The sequence below is a fragment of the Apodemus sylvaticus genome, chromosome 10 (genome assembly GCF_947179515.1).
Source record: "Apodemus sylvaticus chromosome 10, mApoSyl1.1, whole genome shotgun sequence".
Classification (NCBI taxonomy): Eukaryota; Metazoa; Chordata; class Mammalia; order Rodentia; family Muridae; genus Apodemus; species Apodemus sylvaticus.
The window spans coordinates 36,481,454-36,507,927 of record NC_067481.1 but is presented as its reverse complement, the minus strand read 5'-3'; the positions used below and the strand labels follow the sequence as shown (position 1 = coordinate 36,507,927).

Here is a 26,474-nt window from a genome sequence, read left to right as displayed (position 1 = left end):
TTGTTCCTGTCATGATAATGATGAGAGAGAGGTGGTAGATTGCCTGTTATTTCTGTATCTCTAAAATAAATTTAGGCACTAGAGAGTTAAAACTCATTAAATGCAGTTTATAATAATTAGATATATAAAGTAATATTATTTTTATAATCAAAATTTAATTATTTTGTCTCCATAGCGCTGGCTGACAGAGCAGAGAGCTCAGTGTCCTCATTGTCGGTAAGTGTTTTGCTGCTTATTGTGTATATGGAGTCAGAGGATGCCCTGGGATGTGTAAAACAAGTCTGTCTCCCTTTCCCTCCAACCCTGCAGTCTCCCACATTTCTTTTCCTTAGTGATAAAGTTGAATAGGAAATGACGAGTAGCTCTAGAAAAGAAGTGTAGAACCTGTATACCTGACTCAATTTTATGTTGAATGTATTATGTGTGATTGTTTTGTGACCTGTTTTTCTCACATAATAATTGTGTAACTTAATTTTTTAATTGAAACAAAAATGTAAGTTAGTATGAGGCCAAGCAGAGCAATTCAGGAGATGCCAAGAGAGAGAGGCCAGATTGAAGAACAGGTAAGGTGAATAAGTCTGCCAGAATTCAGAAAGAACGAGGAAGGGGGAGCTTATTCCGTAGTTGCCTCAGAGGCTGAACTGTTCTAGGCCTAGATGAGATTGTAGGAGGCTGGATGCTTCCAGGACTAGGCCTACGTTAGCTGACTGAGGCCGGAGAATACAAGTTACATTTTACACTTAGGTTCAGATTGAGAGATGTTTAGCTCGTTTCTGTTTCTGGTTACTTTAGGCGACAGTACCACCTTTTGCTGTTTTATTTTTTCACATTACTTCATGAGAAGAGCAGCACTCACTGTAAATGAGAATTTGTGGTTGTGATGCATGGTCTTCTACATCCAGTCTAATGTGGCCTATGGAGTGTGTCTAGTGTGACTAGTGATACTTAGTTTTTTGTTTATTGAGACAGAGTCTTGCTATGTAGCCGAGGTGGGTCTAGCCTCAGATTTCTGAGTGCTGGGTTATGGGAATGTGTCGCTTTTTTTGTTTGTCTGTTTTTTGTGTTTTTTGTTTGTCTTCTGTAAATGAGATAGCTGCATTTGGCTAGGGATTGTAATTGTTTTGTTGTTTTGGTGGTCTGTGGCTTGAACCTAGGACTTGTCTCCTACTAATGGCATTTACATGCTGCTTCTGCACTGTGCTCCAAGCCCATGTTTTGTACAGTCAAATTTTAGGCTGAGAAATTAAACATTTATAACTTGAATTATCATTGTTGCTATTTAGTTGGTACATTTTTTCACGTGTGTGATGTATGAATGTGATAAAAATAAGTTCCATTGCCTTTTTACTTTTTTGGCACAAACTTACTGTGTAGCACAGGCTAGCCTGGAACTCATTATTTCTGTCCTTGAACGCTTCAGTTTTGTAACCGTAGTGATAAGATTACAGATATGCTTTTTTCATATCTGACTTTTATTGTTTTTTATAATAATATTGTGCTCTGTGTTTAGGAATACTTGTTTTAGAAACATCATGGATGTCTGAGTTAGAATATACATGTACGGATTGTTTCTTCTTTCCAGTGCTCCACTCCAGCTCCGGGAACTGGTGAACTGTCGTTGGGCGGAAGAAGTGACACAGCAGCTTGATACTCTCCAGCTGTGCAGTCTCACCAAACATGAAGAGAATGAGAAAGACAAGTATGTGCTTGGGTTTGTGTTTACTAGTTAATAGAATATGCCATGTGCACTTTTAATGACACTTTGTCCATACATATATTTAAATAATTGGTTTGTGTGTGTAATTGCTCAGGGAAGTCTGTGTGTGTATGGGGTACTGGGGATTGAACCTTGGGCCACATGCAAAGTAAGTGCCCACTGACTTTAACTCCAAGGCCTAGGGCACAGCATTGCTACTTCTTTTTTATCTGTAAATGAGAAATTTAACTTTATTCTTTCATTTGTTCCTTAATATTTAACTTAATGTTGTTTAACATTTCATGATCACTCACCCACCCACAGGATTGTGTAAAGTACTATGCTAGATTAGGGAATGCAAAAGTAAATACATAGATTATTTCTGTTTAACTGATTAACAAGAACACAGCAATAATACAATGAAATTTTATGTAAAAAAGGAATGATTAGCTTTATATTGCATGTTTACAGATATTGGTCATAGAGGGTTATTAGGAGTAGATCAAAAGTGTGAATTTAGGAGAGATTCCAGGAATGTCGAATGTTCAAAAATAAAGTCATAACTAATTTTTACATATAGTATGTTAACCAATAAGTTGAAACTTCAGGGGTCATTGGAAATAAAGCTTAGACCTGTTCATTTATTGATCTACAGAAATGGGACCATGGGGCTAAAGAAAAGGCTCAGTGGCTAGGAGTGCATCCTGTTCCTGCAGCAGATGCAAGTTGGATTCTTGTCACCCATGTCATGTGGCTCATAGCCCCCTGTAACTCCAGCTCCAGGAGAATGCAAATCCAGTGCTTTGGCCTCCACGGGCATACCCACAGACAGACATGTGTACACAAATTGTAAAGCAATAAAAATAATGAACCTTTTTTAAAAATGAAAAGGGAACAGGACCATAGACATGGGAGGAGCTAAATTTTATTTGTTTGGTTGGTTTTCTGGATACAGGCATTTGCTATGTATCTCAGGTTGACCTTGAAGTCACTTTGTAGTTTAGCTATCCTTATGTCTCAGTCTCCTGAGTATAGAGATTACAGGTTTGTGCCACTGCTTAGTTGATGCCTGGCTTGCTAGTTCATAATTCAATGAAACTGTCCTACTGTTCTAGCTAAACTGGATTCATTTTGTTGTTGTTGTTGTTTTGTTTGTTTTTGTTTTTTTTTTTTTGAGACAGGGTTTCTTCCCTGGCTGTCCTGGAATTCACTCTGTAGACCAGGCTGTCCTTGAACTCAGAAGTCCTCCTGCCTCTGCCTCCCAAGTGCTGGGATTAAAGGCATGCGCCACCACTGCTGGGCTAAACTGGATTCTTAAGGCTATTACTTTTTGACAGTGTGGTAGTCATACCAAAAAGAATAATTTAACTATAATAACACATTTCATTATGACCACTTGAATTATTTCCACTGTAGGATGATGAACTATCACTATTTGGAAAGGTTCATTTTGTTGGACTTTTAAATTTTTTATTAGCACCTTTCATAAAAGGAATAAATGTCCTATAGTTTCCTTTTTTCTTTTTTAAAATTTAAAATTTTGAGCCTCAGTTTCCAAAGATTATTACAGATATATGCTACCATATTCCACTTTTGGGTTATTTCATATATCATATAAAATAAGGGTCTGTATTAGTGTCGTGGGTAACTGGGTGGTTTAAATTGTATAAAAAATTGTTTTTTCTTTAGTTTTAGAGGCAGGAAATCCAAGAGCAGGGTGTTTGATGAAGGATTAGTTTCTGGTAAAGCCTCTGTCTTTGACCTGTAAATGGCTGACGCCTTGCATTATCACCTTGGAGGTTAAAGCCTCAGCATAAGAATTTTGGGGAGAGTATAATTAAGTCTGTAGAAGAATTGAAACTTCATTGTTTTACATGTGGACATTTGTATTAAGAGAAAGTTTTAAGTTGCATCGTGTTGACTTTGTACAGTTGAGATTTCTTGATTATTATTATTGGCTAGTTATAGAAAAATTACTTGGGCTTTTTTGTTTGTTTGTTTGTTTGTTTGGATTTGGTTTTTTCGAGACAGGGTTTCTCTGTATAGTCCTGGCTGTCCTGGAGCTCACTCTGTAGACCAGGCTGGCCTCAACTCAGAAATCCACCTGCCTCTGCCTCCCAGAGTGCTGGGATTAAAGGCGTGCTCCACCACCCACACACCCGGTGTAAAATTACTTGTACTTATACGTATGCTTGTGTGAAAGACAAACATGGCAGTCTTCCTTAAGCAGCAATGGATGGCAGTTATCATATCCAGTGATGAAAGGAAGTGTGTATGCTTTATTTAGAAAGAAATGTATAATTTGCTTGTTTAAAGTTTAGATTAATAAAAAAAGTACTTTAAAGGTTTTGTCCATATGTCATTGTTTAGCTTAATTTTTAGAAGCTACTCAATACATTTTTCTTTTTTTTTATGATGCTATAACCATTTCACATTGAGAGATGTTTGCTTTATCTTTGAAATTTGTTAAAAATAACTGTCTTTTCTTTTTCATAATGAATAGATGTGAAAATCACCATGAAAAACTTAGTGTATTTTGCTGGACTTGTAAGAAGTGTATCTGCCATCAGTGTGCACTCTGGGGAGGAATGGTGAGCAGAACAGATGGTCTTCTTTGGTTTACCTAGTAGCAAGCATGGGTATAATTAATTGATTTAGATGGAATAAAGTCTCATTTTTCTCTGTAGAATAAAAATGTATCTGTTTTCTGCATGCCTTATTGAAGATGTTGTACCTTCTGACAGTCCAGAAGGGCCTCTTTGGGTAGGAGTGTTGATGCAGGATGGTTACTGCTTTCATTGCTTAATGTATGTAAAAAAAACCCTTACATTTAACTTTTATTTTTCTCTTTCCTTTCTCCTCCTTCCCTTTTTTCCCCCCTGTGGTGCTAGTGATTGAACCCAGGGCCTCTGCTTGCCAGGGCAATATCATACCAGTAAGTTACACCCCAGCCCAAGACCAGTGTCCTCTTTTAGGATTGGTCAGTTGATCTTTATACTTTCGAAGCTTCTGAAGTAATGTTGAGTATAAATATCTATCTAACCTAATCTTATTTCTTAGTTTCTCTTTCCAATCTTGTTCAGAGACTCTACTGTCCCTGGATTGCTGCATATTCCCACCAGCCTCCATTCAGAGTTGGGACTTTAAGAATGCACTTCCATGCTTGGCTTAAAAGATTTTTTGGTTTTTTTTGGGGGGGGGGATGTTTGGTTTTTTTTTTTTTTTAAGATGGGGTCTTAGTATGTAGGACAGGTACTTCAAGTACTCCTGCCTCAATAATCCCTAGTGCTCAGATTATAGGTATGTAGTATATCTGGCTAAAAGCAGACTTTTGGGGTTGGAGAAATGGCTCACTTGTTAAGAGCCTAACTGTTCTTCCAGAAGTCCTGAGTTCAATTCCCAGCAACCACATGGTGACTCATAAACATCTATCTGTAATTAGATCTAATGCCCTCTTCTGTGTCTAAAGGCAGCAACAGTATACTCATGTATAAAATAAATACATCTAAAAACAAAACTAAAAAAACAGACTTTTAATCCTGTTTACCTTTATCAAGTCTGAAGCATTCATAGTAGCTTTCCTAGAAGTAGCTTTTTTCTTAATAGCTGTGTTTTTTTTTTTTTTGTTTTGTTTGTTTTGTTTTTTTTTTGTTTTTTTGGTTTTTTTGGTTTTTTGGATTTGGTTTTTTTCAAGACAGGGTTTCTCTGTATAGTCCTGGCTGTCCTGGAACTCACTCAGTAGACCAGGCTGGCCTCAAAATCAGAAATCTGCCTGCCTCTGCCTCCCAGAGTACTGGGATTACAGGCATGCGCTACCACTGCCCGGCTTGTATTCTATTTAATATTTGGTTAAATCATTTATATTAATTACAACAGTATAAGTAGGTTGAGATTAAACACAGTAGGAGTCTTTGGTTTTGGCAGTGCTAGAGATCAAGTTCAGGGCCTCCCATCTGCTATAAAATGTGTTTTATTAGTGGGCTCTAACCCTAGACAGAAAAAAATCAATTCTTAGTGGGGAAGATGAAAGCACGTCCACATTAGCAATTGCTTTAGTCTCATGTTAGCTGTGAGACTTGATCATTCGGCCTTGGCCTAGTGTGTTTTAGGAAAGTGTGAGAGGCTAAGTTAGCTGTGAGGAGCTCAGTTCAGACAACTGTGTTTAAGTTTGAATTCTGATGTGTTGACTAGAAAGATAAATGATCACAGTTTGATTCCTAAGCAAGTTTCATAAGAGGCTCAAGAGATAGTGATTTTTTTTCATCTTCAGAGTCACCATTTATCCATATCATGTGGCTGAAGAGTTTGCGTATCAGTTTATAGCACTTATTGCTCTTGAAGAGGTCCTGGGTTTAATTCCCAGCCTCACTTGGTGGCTTATAACCATCCATAACTTCATCTATATAACTATATATCTGTGGAGGGTATCCAACATCTGACCTCTGGGGCACCAGGTGTACATATGATATCATATACATTCATGCAAATCTTCATACATATAAAATAAATCTAAAACAACAACAACAACAAAAATACATATTTTTTTTCCTCAGACTAGAGTGGAGCGCTTTTGCTAATCAAGACACCCCCCAATCAATACTCCCACCCCAGAAGGGTTTGTCTGTGTAGCCCTGGCTGTCCTAGAACTCTGGTCTTAAACTCAGAGACTGTCTCTGCCTCCCGAGTGCTAGGATTAAAAGCATGTTTCTCTATGCCTAACTCCATTATTTTCTTAATGTCTAATGTTTAGACTCTTAAAAGCATTGCTACATTGTCAGGGTAATTTTTGCAAACACTGGCATGTTTTAAGAAGATATAGGTGATATAAAAAGATGAACTATATTTGAAAAATATTTACCAGTTTATCATTTTCCATAGAGTTTTAAAGAGGAATGTAAATGTAGTTGGACTGTATGAGACCTCACAGTACTCACGTTGATTTCCATAGCATGGTGGACACACGTTTAAACCTTTGGCAGAAATTTATGAACAACATGTCACTAAAGTGAATGAAGAGGTAGCCAAACTTCGTCGACGTCTCATGGAACTGATCAGCTTAGTTCAAGAAGTGGTAAGATTATAAGATTTATCATCCTTTTTGATTCTATGATATATATTCTTATAGAAACGTCTTAGCTTCAAAAAATAGAGCAATTTGCATGCATAGCTCTGGCATATAGAGATCAGTTGTGAGAGAGTGGGTGTGTGTGTGTGTACACTTATGCTGTGGAACATATATGGAGGTCAGAGGACGACTTTGTGGATTCTGGGGAGTGAACTCAGGATGCCAGGATTGCACAGCAACTGCCCTAAGACACTGATCCAGAAAAGAAATTTCCCTAGCTTGAGTATTGTCAGTAGTGTATTAGAAAAGTCTGCTTCTGTTACAGAATTGACGTCTTTGCAAGGGCCCAAGGTCAACTACAGGTGTCATTCCTCAGGAGCCATCCATCTTGTGTTTTGAGATAGGGTCTCTCCCTGGTAATTGGTAGTCAACAATTAGGCTAGACTGGTGGGCCAGCAAACCCTAGAGATCCTGTTTCTGCCTCCACAGCATTGATTTTTATGTGGATGCTGGGATTAAATTTAGGCCCCATGTTTATTCAGTAAGCCTTTTGGTAGTTAGGCTGTTTCTCAGCCTCAGTGACTTTTGCAACTATTCTTTTTTTTTTTTTTTTTAATTTTTAAGATTCCCAGCTTTGGGGAGGGCTTCTCCTACCAGTGAGAAAACTATTTAAAAACATTTTTTTCTTTCAGGTTTTTTTGTTGTTGTTGTTTGTTTTATTTTGTTTTTGTTTTGAAACAGGGTTTCTCTGTATAGCCTTGGCTGTCTTGGATTCACATTGTAGACCAGACTGGCCTCAAACTCACAATGATCTACCTGCCTCTGTCTTCTGAGTGCTGGAATTAAAGGCATGTGCCATCACACTTGGCTCTATTTTTTGTCTTATGTGTATGAATGTTTTACCTTCATATATGTATGTGTACCATGCCCATGCCTGGTGCCCTTGATATTCAGAAGTAGGCTTTAGATTCCCTGGAACCAGAGTTACAGATAGTTGTGGGCACTAGAAACCAAATTTTAGTCCTTTGAAAGAGCACTGGGTGCACTTAACTGCTGAGCCAACTCTCTAGCTCCTGAATGAATTATTTTGTGTGTGTAAATTAGTCTCTACAGAATAGAAAGAGTAATTACTTAATACTATGAAGATGTAATATGTAAGGTTGGAGAGAGGGCTTAGCAGTTAAGAGTGCTTGATGCTCTTTCAAGGGGCTGCAGTTCAGTTCATAACAGCCTGTAACTCCAGTCGAGGGGATCTGACACCTTCTTCTGCTACACAGGCACTCTCATACATGAGGCATATACCCACATAGACAGAAACTCATATAAAAATTGAAAAAATATTATTTTGGTCAGTTTTAATAAGTTATTTGTTATTTATAATTTTTTTCTTTGGAAAACTGTGATGTTATAAGAAGTTCTAAATATACTTTTGGAATATATTCTATTTAAAGTTGCCAGAATAAGTTTTTTGTGTCTCATTTTCTCTTTTGACCCTTTGGGACTCAAGAACAAAATTATCATTTATGACATTCTTTCCATATTAAATAGCATTACTGAACTGCATGCATGCTACAGAGTCCTTTTGAAAAGCATGTTTGCTGAATTGATTCTGTCTTGCCTTGTCTGGCCATTATTCTCTTGGCAGTACTAGGAGGCTGTTCAGTGTTGAGAGTTCAGCTTATATATAATAATAGTATGGATAGACAAAACTGTTTTATTTTCTTTGGTACACTGATTTGAAATCTAGTGCATTTATTTTGCAATCTTGGAAAAACCATTATCTTTTTGTATGTAGTTCTGAAAACAATCTTTATAAACTAGAGAAAGGAAATGGATTCAGAAGCATCATCTGTTGGGCATAGAGGCATATACCTGTAATCCCAGCATTGGAGAGGTGGAGGCAAAAGAATCAGTTGAGGGCTTTCAGCAACATGGCAAGTTCTAGGCTAGCCTGGAATATATGAGATTCTGGAAAAACCCAAACAAAACAAATTCTTTTTGTTTTAGGGTATTTTTGGATGTATATTGGCCATTTTGGTTTAAATGTGTTCATAAGTGTACATGAGCAGTCATGTACCATGACACTCCTGTGTGATCAGAGGACAGCTCACTAGTATTAGCTCTCTCCAGTGTATTGTTCATGGGGATTAAACTCGTGTTGTCAGGCTTGGTGAGAAGTACCCTTTCCTATCAAATTATCTTTTAGGTCCTTTTGTCTTTATGAAGCAGTTTCTTATCTAATATGTGATTGCTACTTCTTCTCTCTTAACAAAATTAGGTTACATTGGGGTCTCATGTAGCCCATGACAGTCTCAGACTCTGAAGTTGAATTTGGCTTTGAGCTCATAATCTTTTCTGCCTCAGCCTCTTATGTACTGAGATAACAGGTGTGTGCCAGGACAACTAGTTGGGTTTGTAATTATAGATCTTTTTGTTGCTGTGTCTGTTAAATTATAAGAAACTTAATTATATTGTTTGAGACCTTTATTGTATTGTATGTTTTTGCATGTGTAGATGTGTGAGAACATACATGTAGTTGTCCGAGGACAACTTGCAGGAGTTGGTCCTCGCGGACTGTGTGGGTCTTGAGCTTGCACTTGGTCATCAGGCTTTGTGCAGGCGCCTTTTCCTAGCTGGCCATCTTGCTTTGGGAGTCAGGACAACTTGAAGGAATTGGTTCTTTTTCTGTTCCGTAGATTCCAGGGATTGGGGTCAGGTTGTTAGGGTTTTTTGGCAAACATCTTTCACCTTACTGACCCAAATTTACAGAATTTTTAAAAAGCAATGTTACCTATATAGTACAAACTATTAAAAATATGGGTTATGAATTTTAAAGTGGCAATTAACTGAATTTAAGAGTAATCACAGCGCATTATCATGTTCTTGCTTCTGTTTTAAAGGGCTTCAGTTAAGATTCATCCTCCATGTTTATCTTCTAGGAAAGAAATGTAGAAGCTGTAAGAAATGCAAAGGACGAGCGTGTTCGGGAAATCAGGAATGCGGTGGAGATGATGATTGCACGATTAGACACACAGCTGAAGAACAAGCTCATAACTCTCATGGGTGAGTGCGTTTGTATTGTGTTGGAGACCATGTACTCTGACCTTTCTTAGAGTTCAGTCTTTAAGGAGTAAATTAATGAATTGATAGTAGGTAGGAGTTTTAAGATTATAGGCAACTCTATGTTGTATAATCTGACTATAAGTCTGACTTCTGTTGGAATATGATCAAAAAGAAAATTTTTTTCACAGCTATTGCATGAAAATCTTAAATGATTTGTGAATTTTGTTGTTAGTTATTTTTCTCTTTACAACTAAGAAAAGTTCCCACTACTAATGGCTTTATACCCAGCACTCAGGAGGCAGAGGCAGGTGGATTTCTGTGAGTTTGAGGCCAGCCTGGTCCAAACCAAACCAAACCAACCAACCAACCAGCCAACCAGAAGACTTCTGTTGGTGTCAGACAATCAGCCAGTAAAGGGTCTACTCCTGAGCCAGTAGGAGCTCTCAGGTCAGTTTGCAGGCCACGGTGATGGAGGAAGAGAACCGTCACAATTGCCCTTTAACTGCCTGCACAAGCTATGGCAGGAATCCCCACCTCCACAATAAGAGAAATCTAAAATTTATCCCTTGGTGCTTCTCTTTTTCTTTTTTCTTTTGTTGAAACAGGGTCTCAGTGTGTAGGTTTGACTGTTCTATAATTCACTGTATAGATGAGGCTGGCTGCAAACTCAGAGACCTACTTGCCTTTGTCTCCTGATTGCTAGAATTAAAAGCACCATCATGCTTGGCTGGTTAGAGAAAAAGTAAAGTACATAAACCAATTAAAGTATTTTTCACTGTTAATATGATTTTGAAGAATAACCAAATGCATTTTTAAAAAAGATTTATTTATGTATATGAGTACACTGTAGCTGTCTTCAGACCCACCAGAAGAGGGCGTCATATCCCATTACAGATGGTTGTGAGCCACCATGTGGTTGCCGGGAATTGAACTCAGGGCCTCTGGAAGAGCAGCCAGTGCTCTTAACCCGCTGAGCTATCATCTTTCCAGCCCCCTCCCCTGGAATGAAATTGTTATTGTGTCAGCCACTTAAAGTACATTCTCATTATAATGTTTATTTGTTTTGGGATGTTACAGATTCAACCTAAGACTGTTACCATATATTTCTTATTTATTCATTCGTTTATTCATTCATTCATTCATTTTAGATAGTGGTTCACATAGCTCAGGCTGACCTCAATTGGCAAAGTAGCCAAGTATGAATTTGAATTCTTTTTTGTTGTTGTTGTTGTTTTTTGAAATAGTTTCTTAATGTGGCCCTTGATGTTCTATAATTTGACTCATTGACCATACTGGCTTTAGATAAGAGTTCACCTGCCTGCCTCTGACTCCTGAGTTCTGGGATCAGAGGCATGCACCAACAGCTGATGACCTTGAATTCTTTTGTCTTCACCTTCTGTGTACAGGGAATACAAGTGTTATAATATCAGATGGTTTATGCCCATCTGAGCATTAACCCAGAGCTTTGTGCATGACAGGCAAGCATTCTACCATTCTCCAGCCCTAGCCTGTACATTTTTTTTTAGATAAAGTGTATAGTCCTAAATTGAATTTCGCCTAAAAATAGGGTTACCTCCAATGTTCTATTTTCTAAGCTACTTTTAGAAAGTATATTCAGCTGTTAAAGCTCGAGGAACGTCATTGTGGTAACTGTAATGTAGTTCTGTTCAGTTGCAGTGGTTCTCTTTTTACAGAGTGTGTTCATAGGAAGTTATCTCATCCTTTAACCAGTAGTGAGCCTGAAGGTTGTTTTGCTCCTTTTTAACAGGTCAGAAAACGTCTCTTACTCAAGAAACAGAGCTGTTGGAATCTTTACTTCAGGAGGTAGAACATCAGGTGATAAAATACATTTGTTTATGTGCTGCTGAGTAAGCATTAAATACTAAATAAACAGTATCCAATAGCTGTTTCTGGGCAAGATGGTGCACAGCTGTAAATTGTGTGAGGCTGAGACAAAAGTGCCCTGAGTTTGAGGCCAGCCTGTGTTACATAGGCTGTTGAGGCTGTCCTAGGACACATAGCACCTATACTGCATCTAAAAAGCTAATGTGTTTATCCTTTTTTCATTCATTTCCCTCCTCCTTTCCTTTCTTCCTGTTTATTGAGGTAGCATCTCATACTTTGGCTTAGGATGGTCTTAAACTTGCAATACTCCTGCCTTTGTTTGCAGAGGGCTTCGATCTCAAGGTGTGGAGGTTGGAATGAGATGATTTTTAGTCTTTGTTGTTGTTGTTGGTGGTGGTTTTTCTTTTTTTTTTTTTAATCGAGACAGGGTTTCTCTGTGTAGCCCTGGCTGTCCTGGAACTTACTCTGTAGACCAGGCTGGCCTCAAAATTAGAAATCCCCCTGCCTCTGCCTCCCAAGTACAGGGATTCATATTTTTAGGCATTTGAATTAGACCACAGTTGGGGAGGCTTGGGAAGTGTGGCCTTGATGGAGTACATATATGACTTGTGGCGGGCTTTGAGGTTTGAAAACTTCCTGCTATCTACCCCTCCTCCTCACTCCGGTGGGTAGAGATCTCAACCCTCACCCCTCAGCTGTAGTTGCCACAGCTTCCCTGTCATGTTGGTGAATGACTCTTTCCCCCTCTGATAACTGTAAACTCAGAGGAAAGCTCCCTTTTATAGGTTTCCTTGGCCATGGCACTTTATTACAGCATTCAGAAATTATCTAATACACACAGGTAAGACACTGTACTATATCTTTTTAAAATGTTTTCCTCCACCTTTCTGCTTCGGTGTTGGGAGAAGGGGGGATAGAAACTATAGCATCAAGGGATCTGTGTGCTATAGTGGAGACTTTTACAGAGTTGGTATTGGCTAATTCTTAGATTTCTAGGAGCTGAAGATATCTCCCCTTCCCGTGCATTTTTTCTCTGCCTTTGTGCTTGTTCTTTCTCTCTTCTCCCTCTTCTCTGGTCTCCCTCACCATGTCTGCTTCTCTGGCCCTGTTCCTTGGGTCCCATGAACCTGCTTGCCTGATAGCTGCTGCCCAATATGTAGCTACCTTCTAAGGGTATTCACACACACTCACTCTCTCTCTCTCTCTCTCTCTCTCTCTCTAAGACAGGGTTTCTCTGTGTAACAGCCCTGGCTCTCCTGGAACTCACTCTCTCTCTCTCTCTCTCTCTCTCTCTCTCTCTCTCTCTCTCTCTCTCTCTCTCTAAGACAGGGTTTCTCTGTGTAACAGCCCTGGCTCTCCTGGAACTTGCTTTGGAGACCTGGCTGTGAGGCCTCATACTCACAGAGATCCACCTGCCTCTGCCTCACAAGTGCTAGGATTAAAGGAATGCACCACCACTGTCCAGCAAAATTGTTCTCCTTTTTGGAGATTTTCTTCTTGTGTTGAATCTTTATTTTCTGGTTTCCATTATTGCTAAGACCCTTGGGTTATTCATATGCTGTTATTTTCCACTTTAATAGCTTGCCAGGATAGCTAATCAGAGTTAACTTTCATTGCATGTCTGACAATACTTTTATTTTATCTTCACTCAATTGGCAGTTGACTTGTAAGGTAGTACATGCATATTTATTTAGTACTCATATTTTCTTCCCAGGAAGCTCCTTCTTGTCTGTCTGAGACAGAATCTTGACACATATTTAGCATAAACTGTCCTGGGACTTGCTATATAGCCCAGAGTAGTTTCCCTTTCCCAATCCCCTTGACTTAGCCTCCCAGTTGCTAGTACCACACCCAGTACAGTTCAGAGTTTCATCCCTGGATTCATAGGGCCATTTTATAATACTTATTGTATGCTGAGTATGTCTGAGGATTTATGGTATTCTTTTTTTTTTTTTAAACAACTGATGTTAGCCATAACACCTGTGTGGAAAGTATGTGATTGACACGTTTGACAAATGTGTAGTGATTGGCATGTTTGACAAATGTGTATAGTTTTGAAACCATCACTGTTGTCACATTGGTGAACATGGACATTTATCTTTGTACATCTTTGTATTTTGTTCTCCTACTCTTCTTCGTGTAGCCCCCAGTTTGGTTTCTGTCAAATTGATATTTTCTATAGTTATATAAAAATGTACTCTCATACACTCACTTTATATTTAACTTCTTTCAGCAAAATTACTTTGGGTTTCATTCGTGGTACTGAATACTTCAACAATTTTTTCCTTTTCATCGCAGAGTGATCACTTTATATAAACATAACATTTGCTTTTCCATTCAACTGATTATATTCATTTGGGCTGATTGTAAACAACAAAGGTTTGTTTGGGGCTGTTACAGCTAGAGCTAATAGTAACATTCTTGTCTAAATCTTTACATGGATATATATTTCTCTTCCTGTTAGGTCCACTTAATACAGATAACTGAGTTAAGTGATGGATGTCTGAAAAAAGAATTTTTAAAATAAAATAAAAATAATTAAAATTTTTTTGTTTTGTTCCTAATTCTATGTATATCTTTGTCTGTGGGTGGGTTCATGCACAGGTCTAAATGGTCAGGTATCTTGAGCGTGTTTGTGATTGTGCGTGTTGGGAACTGACCTCCTTTGCAAGAATACTACATGCTGATGACTGCTGAGCTATCAGTCCTGTTAGAGCTCTTATTTTTAAGTAATTGCTGATAGTCTTCTGAACAAGTGGCCATTTTACATTGTTACCAGCATGGTCTGAGTTTCTCTGCCTACTGGTAGCACATGGCACAAATCTTAAAATAACCATTTTCATGAGAGTATTTTTATGACTGTAGTATTTTGTTTGCCTCTGTTTAATATTGTTGAAAATCCTTTCTTCCATTTACTTGCCATCCATATGTGTTGAAGTTCTCTTCAAATCTTTTCCCTCTATTTTTATTGAATTTTCTTTGGTTTTCTTAGTTTTTATAGTTCTTTGTTGTTTGTCCCAGGTAGTATTTGTTATTTGGGAAGACGAATCTCAGTTGAGAAAATAGTTCCATCAGATTGTCTGTAGGAAGTCTATAGGGTATTTTTTTTTAATGCGTGATTGATGTGAGAGGGCCTAGCTTAGTAGAGACTTGCCACTGCTAGGCAGGTGGTCCTGGGTAGTATAAGAAAGCAGGTTCACCAAGTTGTGAGCAAGCCACCAAGCAGCGCTCCCCATGGCCTCTGCATCAGTTTCTGCTTCTAGGTTCCTGCCTTGAATTCCTAGCCTGACTCCTTCAGGAACAGACTGTGACCTGAGAGTTGTAAGCTGAAATAAACCTTTACCTCTCCTTAGGTTGCTTTTGCTCATGTGTTTTCTAACAGCAGTAGAGTCTTATTTAAAGTTTTATTTATTTATTATATGTAAGTATACTGTACCTGTCTTCAGACAGTCCAGAATCTAATCTTGTTGTGAGCCACTATGTGGTTGCTGGGATTTGAACTCAGAAGGGCAGTCAGTGCTCTTAACTGCTGAGTCATCTCTCCAGCCCCTAGACATCGTCATTTTAAATGAGTGTCTAAGGCCTGAACTTGCCTTGAAATCAGTGGCTTCCTGCTTCAGCTTCCTGCAGAATCTATCTATATATATTTTTTTAAAGTACATGTTAAATCCTTATGTGGCAAATGCTTTGTAAAGATTTTCTTGTATTTTTCTGTTGTTTTTGTTTTTTGTAGTTTTTTTTTTTTTTTTTAAGATTTATTTATTTATTATATGTAAGTACACTGTAGCTGTCCCCAGACACTCCAGAAGAGGGCATCAGATCTCACTACAGATGACTGTGAGCCACCATGTGGTTGCTGGGATTTGAACTCAGGACTTCTGGAAGAGCAGTCAGTGCTCCCAACCGCTGAGCCGTCTCTCCAGCCCCCTCGTTTTTTGTTTTTATTTTTTCTAGACGGGTCTCTGTGTAAAGCTCTAGCTGTCCTGGAACTGGCTCTGTAGACCATACTGGCCTTGAACTCATGGGGATTTGCCCGCCTCTGCCTCTCAAATAACTGGATTAAAGGTGTGCACTACCACTACCTGACTGTTTGTTTTGTTTTGTTTTTTATTTAAGTAGAGAATTATTAAATTTTGTCAAAGTCTGACTTGTCAGTTTGTTCATTTTGTGTCATATTTAAAATATTCTCTTATGTTTCTTCATAAATATTCTTTTAGAATTTCCATTTAGTTTGGTCTATGAGATACACACACACACACACACACACAAATTTTAAAAATGATTTTTATTTTATGTGTATTTATATTTTGCCTGAATGTGATGTATGTCTGTACTATGAACATGCAATGTCAACAGGAACCAGATGAGGGAGTCAGATCTCCTAGAACTGTAGTTACAGACAGCTATTAGTCACCATTTGTTGGGAAAATTGAAGCCAGGTCCTCTGGCAGAGCAGCTGATGTTCTTAATGTCTGTGCCATTTCTGCAGCTCCTATGATGAATGCACGTGAGGCCGGAGTAGAACTTCAGATGTCATATTCAGGAGTACTATCCTTCCTTTGAATCCCTGTTTCCTCCGCCTGGAGCTTAGCTGCTAGACTAGACTTGTTGGCCAGTGAGTTCAGAGTCCTCCTATCTCAGCCTCCTCATTGCTAGGCTCACTAGTTCACCATGCCTGGGAAAGGCCACTGTCAGTAAGGTTGGAAAAAGGAAAAGGCCAGACTTTTGTTTGGCTTCTCGTGTAGGAACGAATTAGGGCAAGTAGTTAGGTTTGATGTTTTAGTTGGATGATTTAAATTATTTTAGTGGGTTCTAAAAGCTCAGTGAGGAGCTTGTAAGGTGGCTGAGCTGGTATAAACACTTGTTATGATTGCTTGGTACGCTCCGTGTGTTTGATCCTTTGAACCTATGTAAAAAAGTAGGAAGAGAGAGAAGAACCCCTACAAAGTTATCCTGTGACTTCCAGATACATGCTGTGGCACAGCATGTTCCCACACTGACAGAAACATGCATGCACATAGTAGTAATAAAGTTAAGAACATTTAAACTATAGAATTGTCCCAAGTGGTCTGTGCCTTAGCAACTGGTATGGTTAAGGCAGGGGAATATTTTCTCCTATATAGTATGTATATCAAAGATATGCTTCCATTTGAACATTTCTGCTTGTTGGCAAGAAAGTGGAAGAATATTCCCCAGCCAGGAGTATTTTAAGATGTTAGAAACACCACAATATGAAGTTGGGACATAGCGGCCCACTTTAATCCCAGCACTTGGGAAGGTAGAGGAGTGCGGATCTCAGTGAGTTTAAGGCCAGTTTGATTTACACAAAGAATTCAAGGCCAGCCAAGGCTGCATGGTGAGACCCTGTCTTTAAAAAAAGAAAGAAAAGAAAAGAAAAAAGGAGCTGGGCACAGTGGTGAACTTTGTAAATCCTAGGGTTGTGCAGAGAAACCAGTAGGCTCCCTGGGGCAAGCTGGCCGGCCTTGCACACCAACAAGTCCCAGGCCAGTGAGAGGTGGGAGTAGGGGGACACAGAAACAGTATCTATTATCTGAGTAATGACACTGAAGGTTGTCTTTTGGTTTCCATATGTACACAGAGAATTAAAAAACAAGCAGAGGACAGTGAACAGATAAAGTGGGTGCCTAGGTAACCAGCAATGTAAACTTTCACTAATTTTTTTTTTAATAGTGAGACAGAAAAACCATAAAAATGGTGTGATATACCCATTAAGTTTATAAACAATTATAGACGGTTATAAATATTGGAAAAATGTACTAAAGAGAGCTTTGTTTTGGCATATCTCATGAATCAGTTTTTAGAGCAGTTTGTTAATATCAGGCTTGTCAGTATGCTTTAATTAGCAATTTCAGTTCTAGAAAAACAGAATGATGTCTACAAGGAGCCACGTATGAGGATCTCTTATCATGACTATAATTATTTTTAATGGTGAAATGAATAAATTGTGCTTTTTCCTCCAAGGTGTTCCTCTGAAACTACTGAAATGAAAGGCAGTCTGCACTCAGCTTGAGACTGTGGTGCACACCTATGTAGCACTGAATGTTTGGAAGGCCCTGTGGCCAGAGGATTTGTGAGCTTAGGCAATATAGTGAGATTTATGTGGGCTTTGGTTGGTTGGTTGGTTGGTTGGTTGGTTGGTTAGTGGTTTGGGTTTTTTTTTTTGGCTTTTTTGTTGTTGTTTTTTTGCCTTTTCATCATGTACCAGAATGTTTATTATATAATAGCCCTATCATTTGGTATCATCATTGGTAAAACCAAGGCTGCATGTCTTGATGGCTCTATTCTTATGTGCTATAAGCAATAATTACTCAAAAGATGTAAACCCAATTGAAATGGATTATGTTAACTTTCCATTACTATGACAACCTACTTGAGAAAGGCTTATTTTTACACTGTTTCAGAGAGTTTGGTCCATGGTGTTGCAGGTTATTTGATCACTTTATGAACCCTGAAGTTATGAACTGGGAAAGCCTATTTCTTTTTCTGGCTCATCCCTAGCAAATAACTTTTAACTCAAGAGTTTTTTTATTTATTGTAAAGAAGTAGTTGTGGTGTGGCTCAGCCTCAGCACTCACCTTTAACCCAAGATCTTTCTGTCAACAAGAGCTAAATAATGTCAACCCTAGGTCAAGAGGCTGAACAAGCAGTCTGTTGGCAGGGAGTGAACATAAGAAAACCCAGGGAAGAGGAAGGAGCTTCTTTGAGTTGAAGGGTATTTAAGACAATGTGGAGAAGGAGCAGGAACTTTTCCCTTTGGGGACATTAGTGGAGTAGGAAGATCATCTAGGTGCTTTCTCTGTCTCTCTGAGCTAGCAGGCTCTCACCACAGTGTCTAGCTCTTGAGTCTTCATTTGGTAAAGTGAATGTTTGGGATTTTATTTTAAAAACACATGGTACAGTGGCCTTGCTGCTTTGGGGGGCTATGGTAAGGCAGTATGTATATCATGGTGCAAAAAACGTATTTAACTTGTAGCATTTGGGAATGAAGAAAGTGGCCAGGATCCCAACATACCTTTCAAGACATGATCTGACTTTAGTTCATTGGTATTTGCCTCTTAAGTGTTCTGCTACTTCCAGTAGCTCTGGCCCTTCACATGGTTTGAATTCATCCATAAAAGAACTTTATAGTTGTATTTGTTTGTTGGAGATTCCTTGAAAGAATTCCACTGAATGGGATCCTTGAACAACGAATTAATCTTGTCATAGTTCTAGATGCTGGACGTTCAAGGCCAAAGTGCTAGCCGGTTCCATTTTTCCTTGAGGTCTCTTCCTTTGCCTATGAATAGAATTACTTTTTCACTTGTCCTCACAGGGACGTTTGTATGCTGAGATCCCTGGTTGCTTCATTTTTGCTTAATTAACTCACTTTCAAATAACAGTTAAGTACTTGTGTCATTTCTATTTGTAGATGATGAAAGATACAACTCAGTCCACAATAATATGTAGTTTTGCCAAGCTGCCGCATGATCTTTATAACCAGTGGCAGACCCTATTCCAACATTGTAAAGTGTTAGAACCTCAGACTGGTTTTCTTGAATTAAAAATTCAGTCTCTTAACTGTTGTGCATATTTTACTACATTAAATTTCTCATTTCTTTTAATAAAGTATTTATTTTATATGTCTGTCTGACTCTGCTTGTGTGTATGTGTACTACATGTATACAGAAGCCTGGTACTTGAGAGACCAGAAAAGGAGTTAGAATCTCTTGGTACTGAATCTGTAAGCTGCTGTGAGTCACCACGTGGGTGCTGAGAACCAAACCCAGGTCTCTGCAAGATAAGCAAGTGCTCTTAACTGCTGAGCCATCCTTCCAGCCCCAGATTCTTTGTCTCATTCTTTATCTCAAGAATTGATAAGATTGTTCAAGTGCTAGTAGAGAGACAGCTCAGAGGTTAAGAGTACTGGCTGTTTTTTCAGCGGACCTGGGTTCAATTTTTAGCATCTACTTGGCAGCTCACAACTGTCTATAACTCCTATTCCAGGGGTTCTGACAACTTCCTACAGACATATGCAATCAAAACACCAATGAACAATGGACATTAAAAAAAGATTGTGTGAAGTACATGTGATATCAGCATTTCTATTAATTATAAATAAGTAGAGACTATGGCGGTTGGAGGAGCAGCAGTGATCACACGACTGCTGCTAGAAAAAACTGGATTCTCGTTTCAGGTCATCATCAGAAAAGCTAAGTTTGCTATACAGTCAGGATCAGGAGATCTGACCCTGGTTGCAGAACCATTCCTGGTTGCAGGATACAGGATTGTATTCCCACTTCATCTTTCTAGACCATCCTAGGAGATTACTGGGAATCTTTGGAAGGGAAAGAAGGAGCATTGTTGATTGGAATAAAAACAGGGTTGAATGGATTCCAGAAAGCAGGCTTCTCAAACTGGTAGACAACAATCTGCTGAAGAAGACATCTTTAAGATACCAACTCAAAGCAATATGCCCAGAAGTAAGATGAGAGGAGCTGCCTTAGGAAAGAAGTTGGCTGGTTTGCAGCCAAAGAAACTCGATTCCAGCCCTGCCAGGAAGATGGGGAGGTCGCGCTGCTGAGAAACCCCCTTCTGGTTCTGTGTGGAAGACAAGGAAGAACAAGCAGAAGACTCCTGGCAATGGAGACTGTGGCAGTACCAGTGAAGTCCCCCAGCCCCTCAGAAGAAAGGGGCACAGGCTGACCCCACTGTGGAGCGTGAGGAGGCATTCAAGAGTAGGATGGAGGTTGTACTGGCTGGTTTTGTGTGTCAACTTGACACAGGCTGGAGTTATCACAGAGAAAGGAGTTTCAGTTGGGGAAGGCCTCCATGAGATCCAACTGTGGGGCATTTTCTCAATTAGTGATCAAGGGGGAGGGCCCCATGTGGGTGGTACCATCCCTGGGCTGGTATTCTTGGGTTCTATACGAGAGCAGGCTGAGCAGGCCAGGGAAAGCAAGTCAGTAAGGAACATCCCTCCATGGGATGTAAGAACTGTAAGCTGAATAAACCCTTTCCTTCCCAACTTGCTTCTTGGTCATGATGCTTGTGCAGGAATAGAAACCCTAAGATGAATTGGTACCAGCGCAGTGGGGTGTTCCTGTGACAACCTGACCATATTTTGGGGAGGAGTGTGGAAGGACTTTCGAACTTTGGGCTAGATGATCCATTCTGTGTTAAGAGCTCTGTGGAATGTTCTGTAGGAGCTTGGAAGATAATGTTGAGTGCAGAAGATGGAGGCCTGGCTTATGAAATTTCAGAGGGAAGATTAAAGACTCTTACAGTGGCCATGTTTTGATTGTGAAGATTCTGTGGTTTTGGTTAGCTGGGGCTGAAGAATCAGCTGTGACTAACAATATAACAAAACCACTAAAGCAACCCTTTGTGTTACTGGTACTATTGATGCTGGTTAGCTGGAGCTAAGAAATTAGCAGTGATTTTAAGAAGAGACCAACATCATTGAGGTGACATCTTCTGGGAAGTGTTTTCTGAGAGCACAGAGAGTGTGTTCCAGAGATAGCCACAGTTGTATTTTGTGCTGTGGCTGGACTTGGTACTGCGTAAGAGTCACCCAGGTGGTCATGAAGAGCAGCTGAGGCTCTTGGCACAGTGAGAGGCCATGGAAGGCCATTGGTGAAGGTGCAGCCTCAGTTACAAAGGATGGCTCAGGACTTGAAGGGGTCATGCATAGGAGCAGAGGCTTGTCACCATGAAGAGAGCCTACGAGAGGCTATTGGTGAAGCCTAATTAGTGTGGAAGATAGCAGTGTTTTAGAGATGCTGGTACCATGCGATGACCACCAAGAACAGTAGCAGCAGTGGGATACAGGCAGCTGGAGCCTCGAAGACAAGCTGTGTGCTACAAAGGGCAGAGCTGGAGAAGTGACCCCAGCCCTTGGTGGAGCCTGGAAGATTGTGAGTTGGATCCCAGACATTGAACCATTGGAGTTTGAGTTTTGCTTTTGGTTGTGACTGTGCCTTGATATGTTTCCCTCTTGCAGGAAGAAATTATTTTAGTTGAGCCCACAGTTGAGAGACTTTGAATTATTTAAAAGACTTTGAATTTTAAAGATATTGGACATTTTGAAGTGATTGAACTTTAAATGTGTAAAGACCGTGGGACTTTTAAAGTAATTTAGATCTTAGGGATGAATAAGAAAGTAGGGGTTGAGGCTTAATAGTGATGTGTTTGTGTGTCACGTTGACAAGGGGTCAATTGAACTGGCTGGTTTTGTGTGTCAACTTGACACAGGCTGGAGTTATCACAGAGAAAGGAGTTTCAGTTGGGCAAGTGCCTCCATGAGATCCAACTGGGAGACATTTTCTCAATTAGTGATCAAGGGGGAAGGGCCCTTGTGGGTAGTACCATCCCTGGGCTGGTATTGGGTTCTATAAGAGAGCAGGCTGAGCAAGCCAGTAAGGAACATCCCTCCATGGCTTCTGCATCAGCTCCTGCTTCCTGACCTGCTTGAGTTCCAATCCTGACTTCCTTTTGTGATGAACAGCAATGCAGAAGTGTAAGCTGAATAAATCCTTTCCTCCCCAACTTGCTTCTTGGTCATGATGTTTGTGCAGGAATAGAAACCCTGACTAAGAGGTAAAGGAGAAGATCCCTGAAGAATTAAAACCATGGCTAGTGGAGGCCTGGGGCTTGGTTACTAGACAGAAACAGTTCCAGCCCCCTGCTAAAACGAATGTAGATGCTATTCTTGAGGAACATGCCAGTTGCCAGAAATCACAGGGAAATGTTGATAATAAGGAGTATGCAGTTAATGAAGCTGTGGGAAGGATAAAAGAGTATTTCAATGTGATGATGGGCACTCAGCTGCTCCACAAGTGTGAAAGGCCTCAGTATGCTGAGATTCTGCTGGCTCACCCTGATGCGCCAATGTGCAGATCTATGGGCGCCACACCTACTGAGACTGTAAGAATTGGGGCAATGTTGGCCTATATACCCCTTGATGAGAAAAACCTGGCACTATTGCTGGGCTATCTGTGTGATTTCCTTAAGTATCTGGCAAAGAATTCTGCCTCTCTGTTTACTGCCAGTGATTACAAAGTGGCTTCTGCTGACTATCATTGCAAAGCCCTGTGAAGGTCTACTGACCACTCACTATTGTCTGGTATCTGTAAACACTTCTGTTTAGTCCTTTCATGGTATAATTGATGTTCTTTAAAACTGTCAGTGTAAAACAGGGCTTATGTTTCAGTTTGTTTTCCTGTTCTGTTGTAGACAGAAAATAAAAGGAGTGCCCAGTTTCTTTCCTCATTTCAAAGTTGCTGTCGGCATATGTAGTAATTAGACAAAGAAGACATTCAGTAGACCATTTTATTGCCTAGTTGACGACATTGCTTGAATGCTGGTGGTTCTATCCCTTTGACACACAGTTTTCTGATATGTGTTAATGCTTACGTGATGAGATGCCCTGGTTCCTAGTGCCAAAGGTTCAACTTAATGCACATACCTAGAAACCCATGCATTTGTGCTTTTCTTTTTTCTTTTTTTTTTAATGTTGTTTGATGTCTGTAAACAGCCCATCCTCTGCAAGTCCATCTTTTTTGTTCTTTAGGCATTCATTCTGTCTTTGCTCAAATTGTTGAAGGATGGTTATTTGTTTCCTGGATTTTGTATTTGAGTCTAATGCACGTTCTAACATGATAGAGGCAATGCATTATTGTGTAGCAACAATTTAGGAATTGTATTTCAGATCTTAAAATTTGTTTCTAAATTGCAAAGCAAAAATAAAATTAGAAATGCGTGTTAAAGGTGTATCTGCTCATTAGTATATAAAGTAGTTTAAATGTATCAGTGTGAAAATATATTTGTACAAATATATAATCACATATAATCACAACGAGTCCATTTTTGTTATGTATATATGATTTCAAGGTTGAATGTTATATTGCATAACTACTTAGAGGGCTCATCGCTTGGGAAGGATAATTCTCCCTCTCACCAGTCAGAACTAGTTGCCTGGTCTGAAACTGGCTATGTAGACCAGGCTAGTCTTAAATTCACAGAGATCTATCTGCTTGTTTCTACTTTCCAAGCAATAATTTCAAAGGCATGCACCACATACCTGGCCCCAAGTTTTCTTAATTAAGACTTTCTATTTATTTTGAGATAAGTTTTCACTATGTAGCCCTGGCTGACCTGGAACTTGATATGTATACCAGATTTCTGGAACTGGCTGTGTAGACCAGTGTGGCATAAACCTCACATCCTTCTGCCTCTGCCTCCCGAGTTCTGGGATTAAATGTGTAGACTACCACACCTCTCCTTTTTTATAAAAAAATTTGTGCCTTTGAACATTTTTTTTGTTGGTTGAGATACTGTTTTCCTCACACAGTTGCGATCTTGCAGTAAGAGTGAGCTGATATCCAAGAGCTCAGAGATCCTGATGATGTTCCAGCAAGTTCACCGCAAGCCCATGGCATCCTTTGTTACCACACCTGTCCCACCAGACTTTACCAGGTATCAGATTCAAATCTGCACGTCCATTTTTAAGTTTGCTTATCAGGGTAGATACTTGAATCTATTTTTCTTTTTTTAATTAAGCAGATCAAATATAGATTTATTAAGGAAATGTGAGAAAAATCTGGAGAATGGAAGGGACTCTAATAGACACTGAATAAGCTATTTTAACTCATTTTGTTTTAAGAAATAATCTCATGTAGCCAAGGCTAGCCTTAAATAAACTCATGTATGGTGGGTTTGAGCTCCCTCCTGCTTTCACCTCTCAAGTGTTGTGATCATAGATGTGTGCCAACATTCCTAGCTAATCATCTCTTTTTAAGGTGCTAGTAATATTTACAGTAATGTAAGCTGTTTTGCATGTAAATTTGGTCTCAAAAACTGGTAGGCTTTGGAAATAGCTCAGTGGGTTATTACAGGCACTTGCACTATGTGGATTGGGTTTGATTTTTCAGAACCTAGTTGGTGGAAAGAGCGAACACAACACTAAGAATGTGATAGGCTCATGTTTTGGTTGTAAAGGGAAAATGATAGGAAATTAGAAATATTTTTCTTTACTTAGCATTCCATTTTCTATAGAAAACAGCTATTCTTACTAAGTCCATCAATCAAACTACTTTTTTTAAAAAAAAGATTTATTTTATGTATATGAGTATACTGTTGCTGTCTTCAGATACACCAGAAGAGGGCATAGGACATCGGATCCTATTACAGATGGTTGTGAGCCACCATGTGGTTGCTGGGACTTGAGCAGTTGATGCTCTTAACCGCTGAGCCATCTCTCCAGCCCCAAAGAACTATTCTTTCTTGTGTGAGAAGTGGTTCCTGAATGCCTCTGGTGGTGCCTCTGGGGGCCGAGGGTAGGTAGCTTGGGAAGTCTGTTCTCTCTCTTCACCATTTCTGTGTAAGGAATTGAATTCCAAGATGGTTAGGTTTGGCAATAAGTACCTTTACTTGTCGAGCTCCCTTAAAGGCCCTATTCACTTTTTGTTTACCATTTAAATGTGTATCTTTTTAATCAAAACTTAAAGGTAGTTATAATACTCAAATGGTTTGAAGTTGATGTCATGTCTCCAATTTTTAACAAAGTGGGTGGAAGCAATTAATAGAAAAAGTTTGCAACCTTGATTCCCCCTTTCAATTTTTCAGACTTGCTGAATCTTCAAATTCTTCTCAACAGCATAAAGATTAACTGTCAATCCATAGTTAGTTTCAGGTATCTGGAGAAATGGTTAAGTTGGGAAGGGAAACTATGTAGCCCATACAGTGGATGCCTTTGGGTCTCTTCCCTTTGTTTGTGATGTTCTGATTAACTGGATGATCTAAATATTTAACTATCTGTGACTTAGAGGTTTTCAGATGGTTTAAGGCTACTTTTCCATTTTCTGTGAAGACAGACAGTTGACACTAACATGACATGACTAAATTTGTAAAGACCAGAATAATGTCAGGAGGAAAGCTAAGGGAACTGAGGAAAGCTGAGGCAGTGCTGAGAGAGCATGAGATGGAGGCTGTGCTATATACTCCACAAGCCTGCCCTTATTGACCTTCCACAGCACTCATCTGTTACTGTCTGTGGAAGTTTTCTGTAAGAAATACACATGCAGAGTACTAGAAGGCTTTTGTCAGCATGACCCAAACCTATATCTGGGTAGTGGAAAGTTAAGAAAATTCTCATCTTCTTGACCTCTTAAGAAAAACTTTATGACATTTTCTTGGTTAATGATTGATGTGAGAGGGTTCAGGCTACTGGGTAGTGTTACCCCTTGGCAGGTGGTCCTGGGTAGTGTAAGAAAGCAGGCTGACTGAGCTGTCAGGAGCAAGCCTGTAAGCACTCCTGCATGCCTGTGCTTGAGTTCCTGCCTTTCAGGGCCCTGCCCTGAGTTTCTTCCTTGACTTCACACAGAGATGGACTATAATTGCAAGTTGAAATAAGCCCTTTCTTCTTCAGATTGCTTTTGGTCATGGTGTTTATCACAGCAATAGAAACCAATAGGACATGTAGAGATATCACAATATCCTGGGATAGACAGATTTTCTGTGCTCTGAATCTGGTTTATAGCAAAAACAACACATTTCACTAGAATAAACACATAAGAGAAAACAAAAAACAAAACAAAAAGACCCCAAAACACTTTCACCAGAAAACAAAAACAAAACAAAACAAAAAACCTAGACAAACAAACAAACAAACAGACCAGTATATAGATTCACCAACAAGAGAATTGGTTGAGTTTTAGAGGATATAGTAAATTGGTGGGTAAACTGACCAATGATTATATATTACCTAGGATGATAGCTAAAAACATGTTACTTTTGGTTGATATTTGA

The 26,474-nt window shown here is 39.3% G+C and overlaps 1 protein-coding gene and 1 pseudogene across 5 annotated transcripts in view; both read left to right on the top strand.

The window, feature by feature from the left end:
- Trim37 (tripartite motif containing 37) overlaps positions 1–26,474 on the top strand; it is a 121,110-nt gene that overhangs the window by 8,578 nt on the left and 86,058 nt on the right. For 4 of the 5 annotated variants that reach the window (XM_052197659.1, XM_052197660.1, XM_052197658.1 and 1 more), the window contains exons 3-9: positions 176–216; positions 1,583–1,699; positions 4,200–4,287; positions 6,645–6,767; positions 9,701–9,824; positions 11,593–11,660; positions 24,019–24,143. In XM_052197659.1, the coding sequence (XP_052053619.1) occupies positions 176–216; positions 1,583–1,699; positions 4,200–4,287; positions 6,645–6,767; positions 9,701–9,824; positions 11,593–11,660; positions 24,019–24,143 (686 nt within the window). The remainder of the gene's footprint in view (positions 1–175; positions 217–1,582; positions 1,700–4,199; positions 4,288–6,644; positions 6,768–9,700; positions 9,825–11,592; positions 11,661–24,018; positions 24,144–26,474) is intronic. The other variant, XM_052197662.1, reaches the window with a different exon arrangement.
- On the top strand, positions 20,075–22,919 carry LOC127695479 (mortality factor 4-like protein 2; annotated as a pseudogene).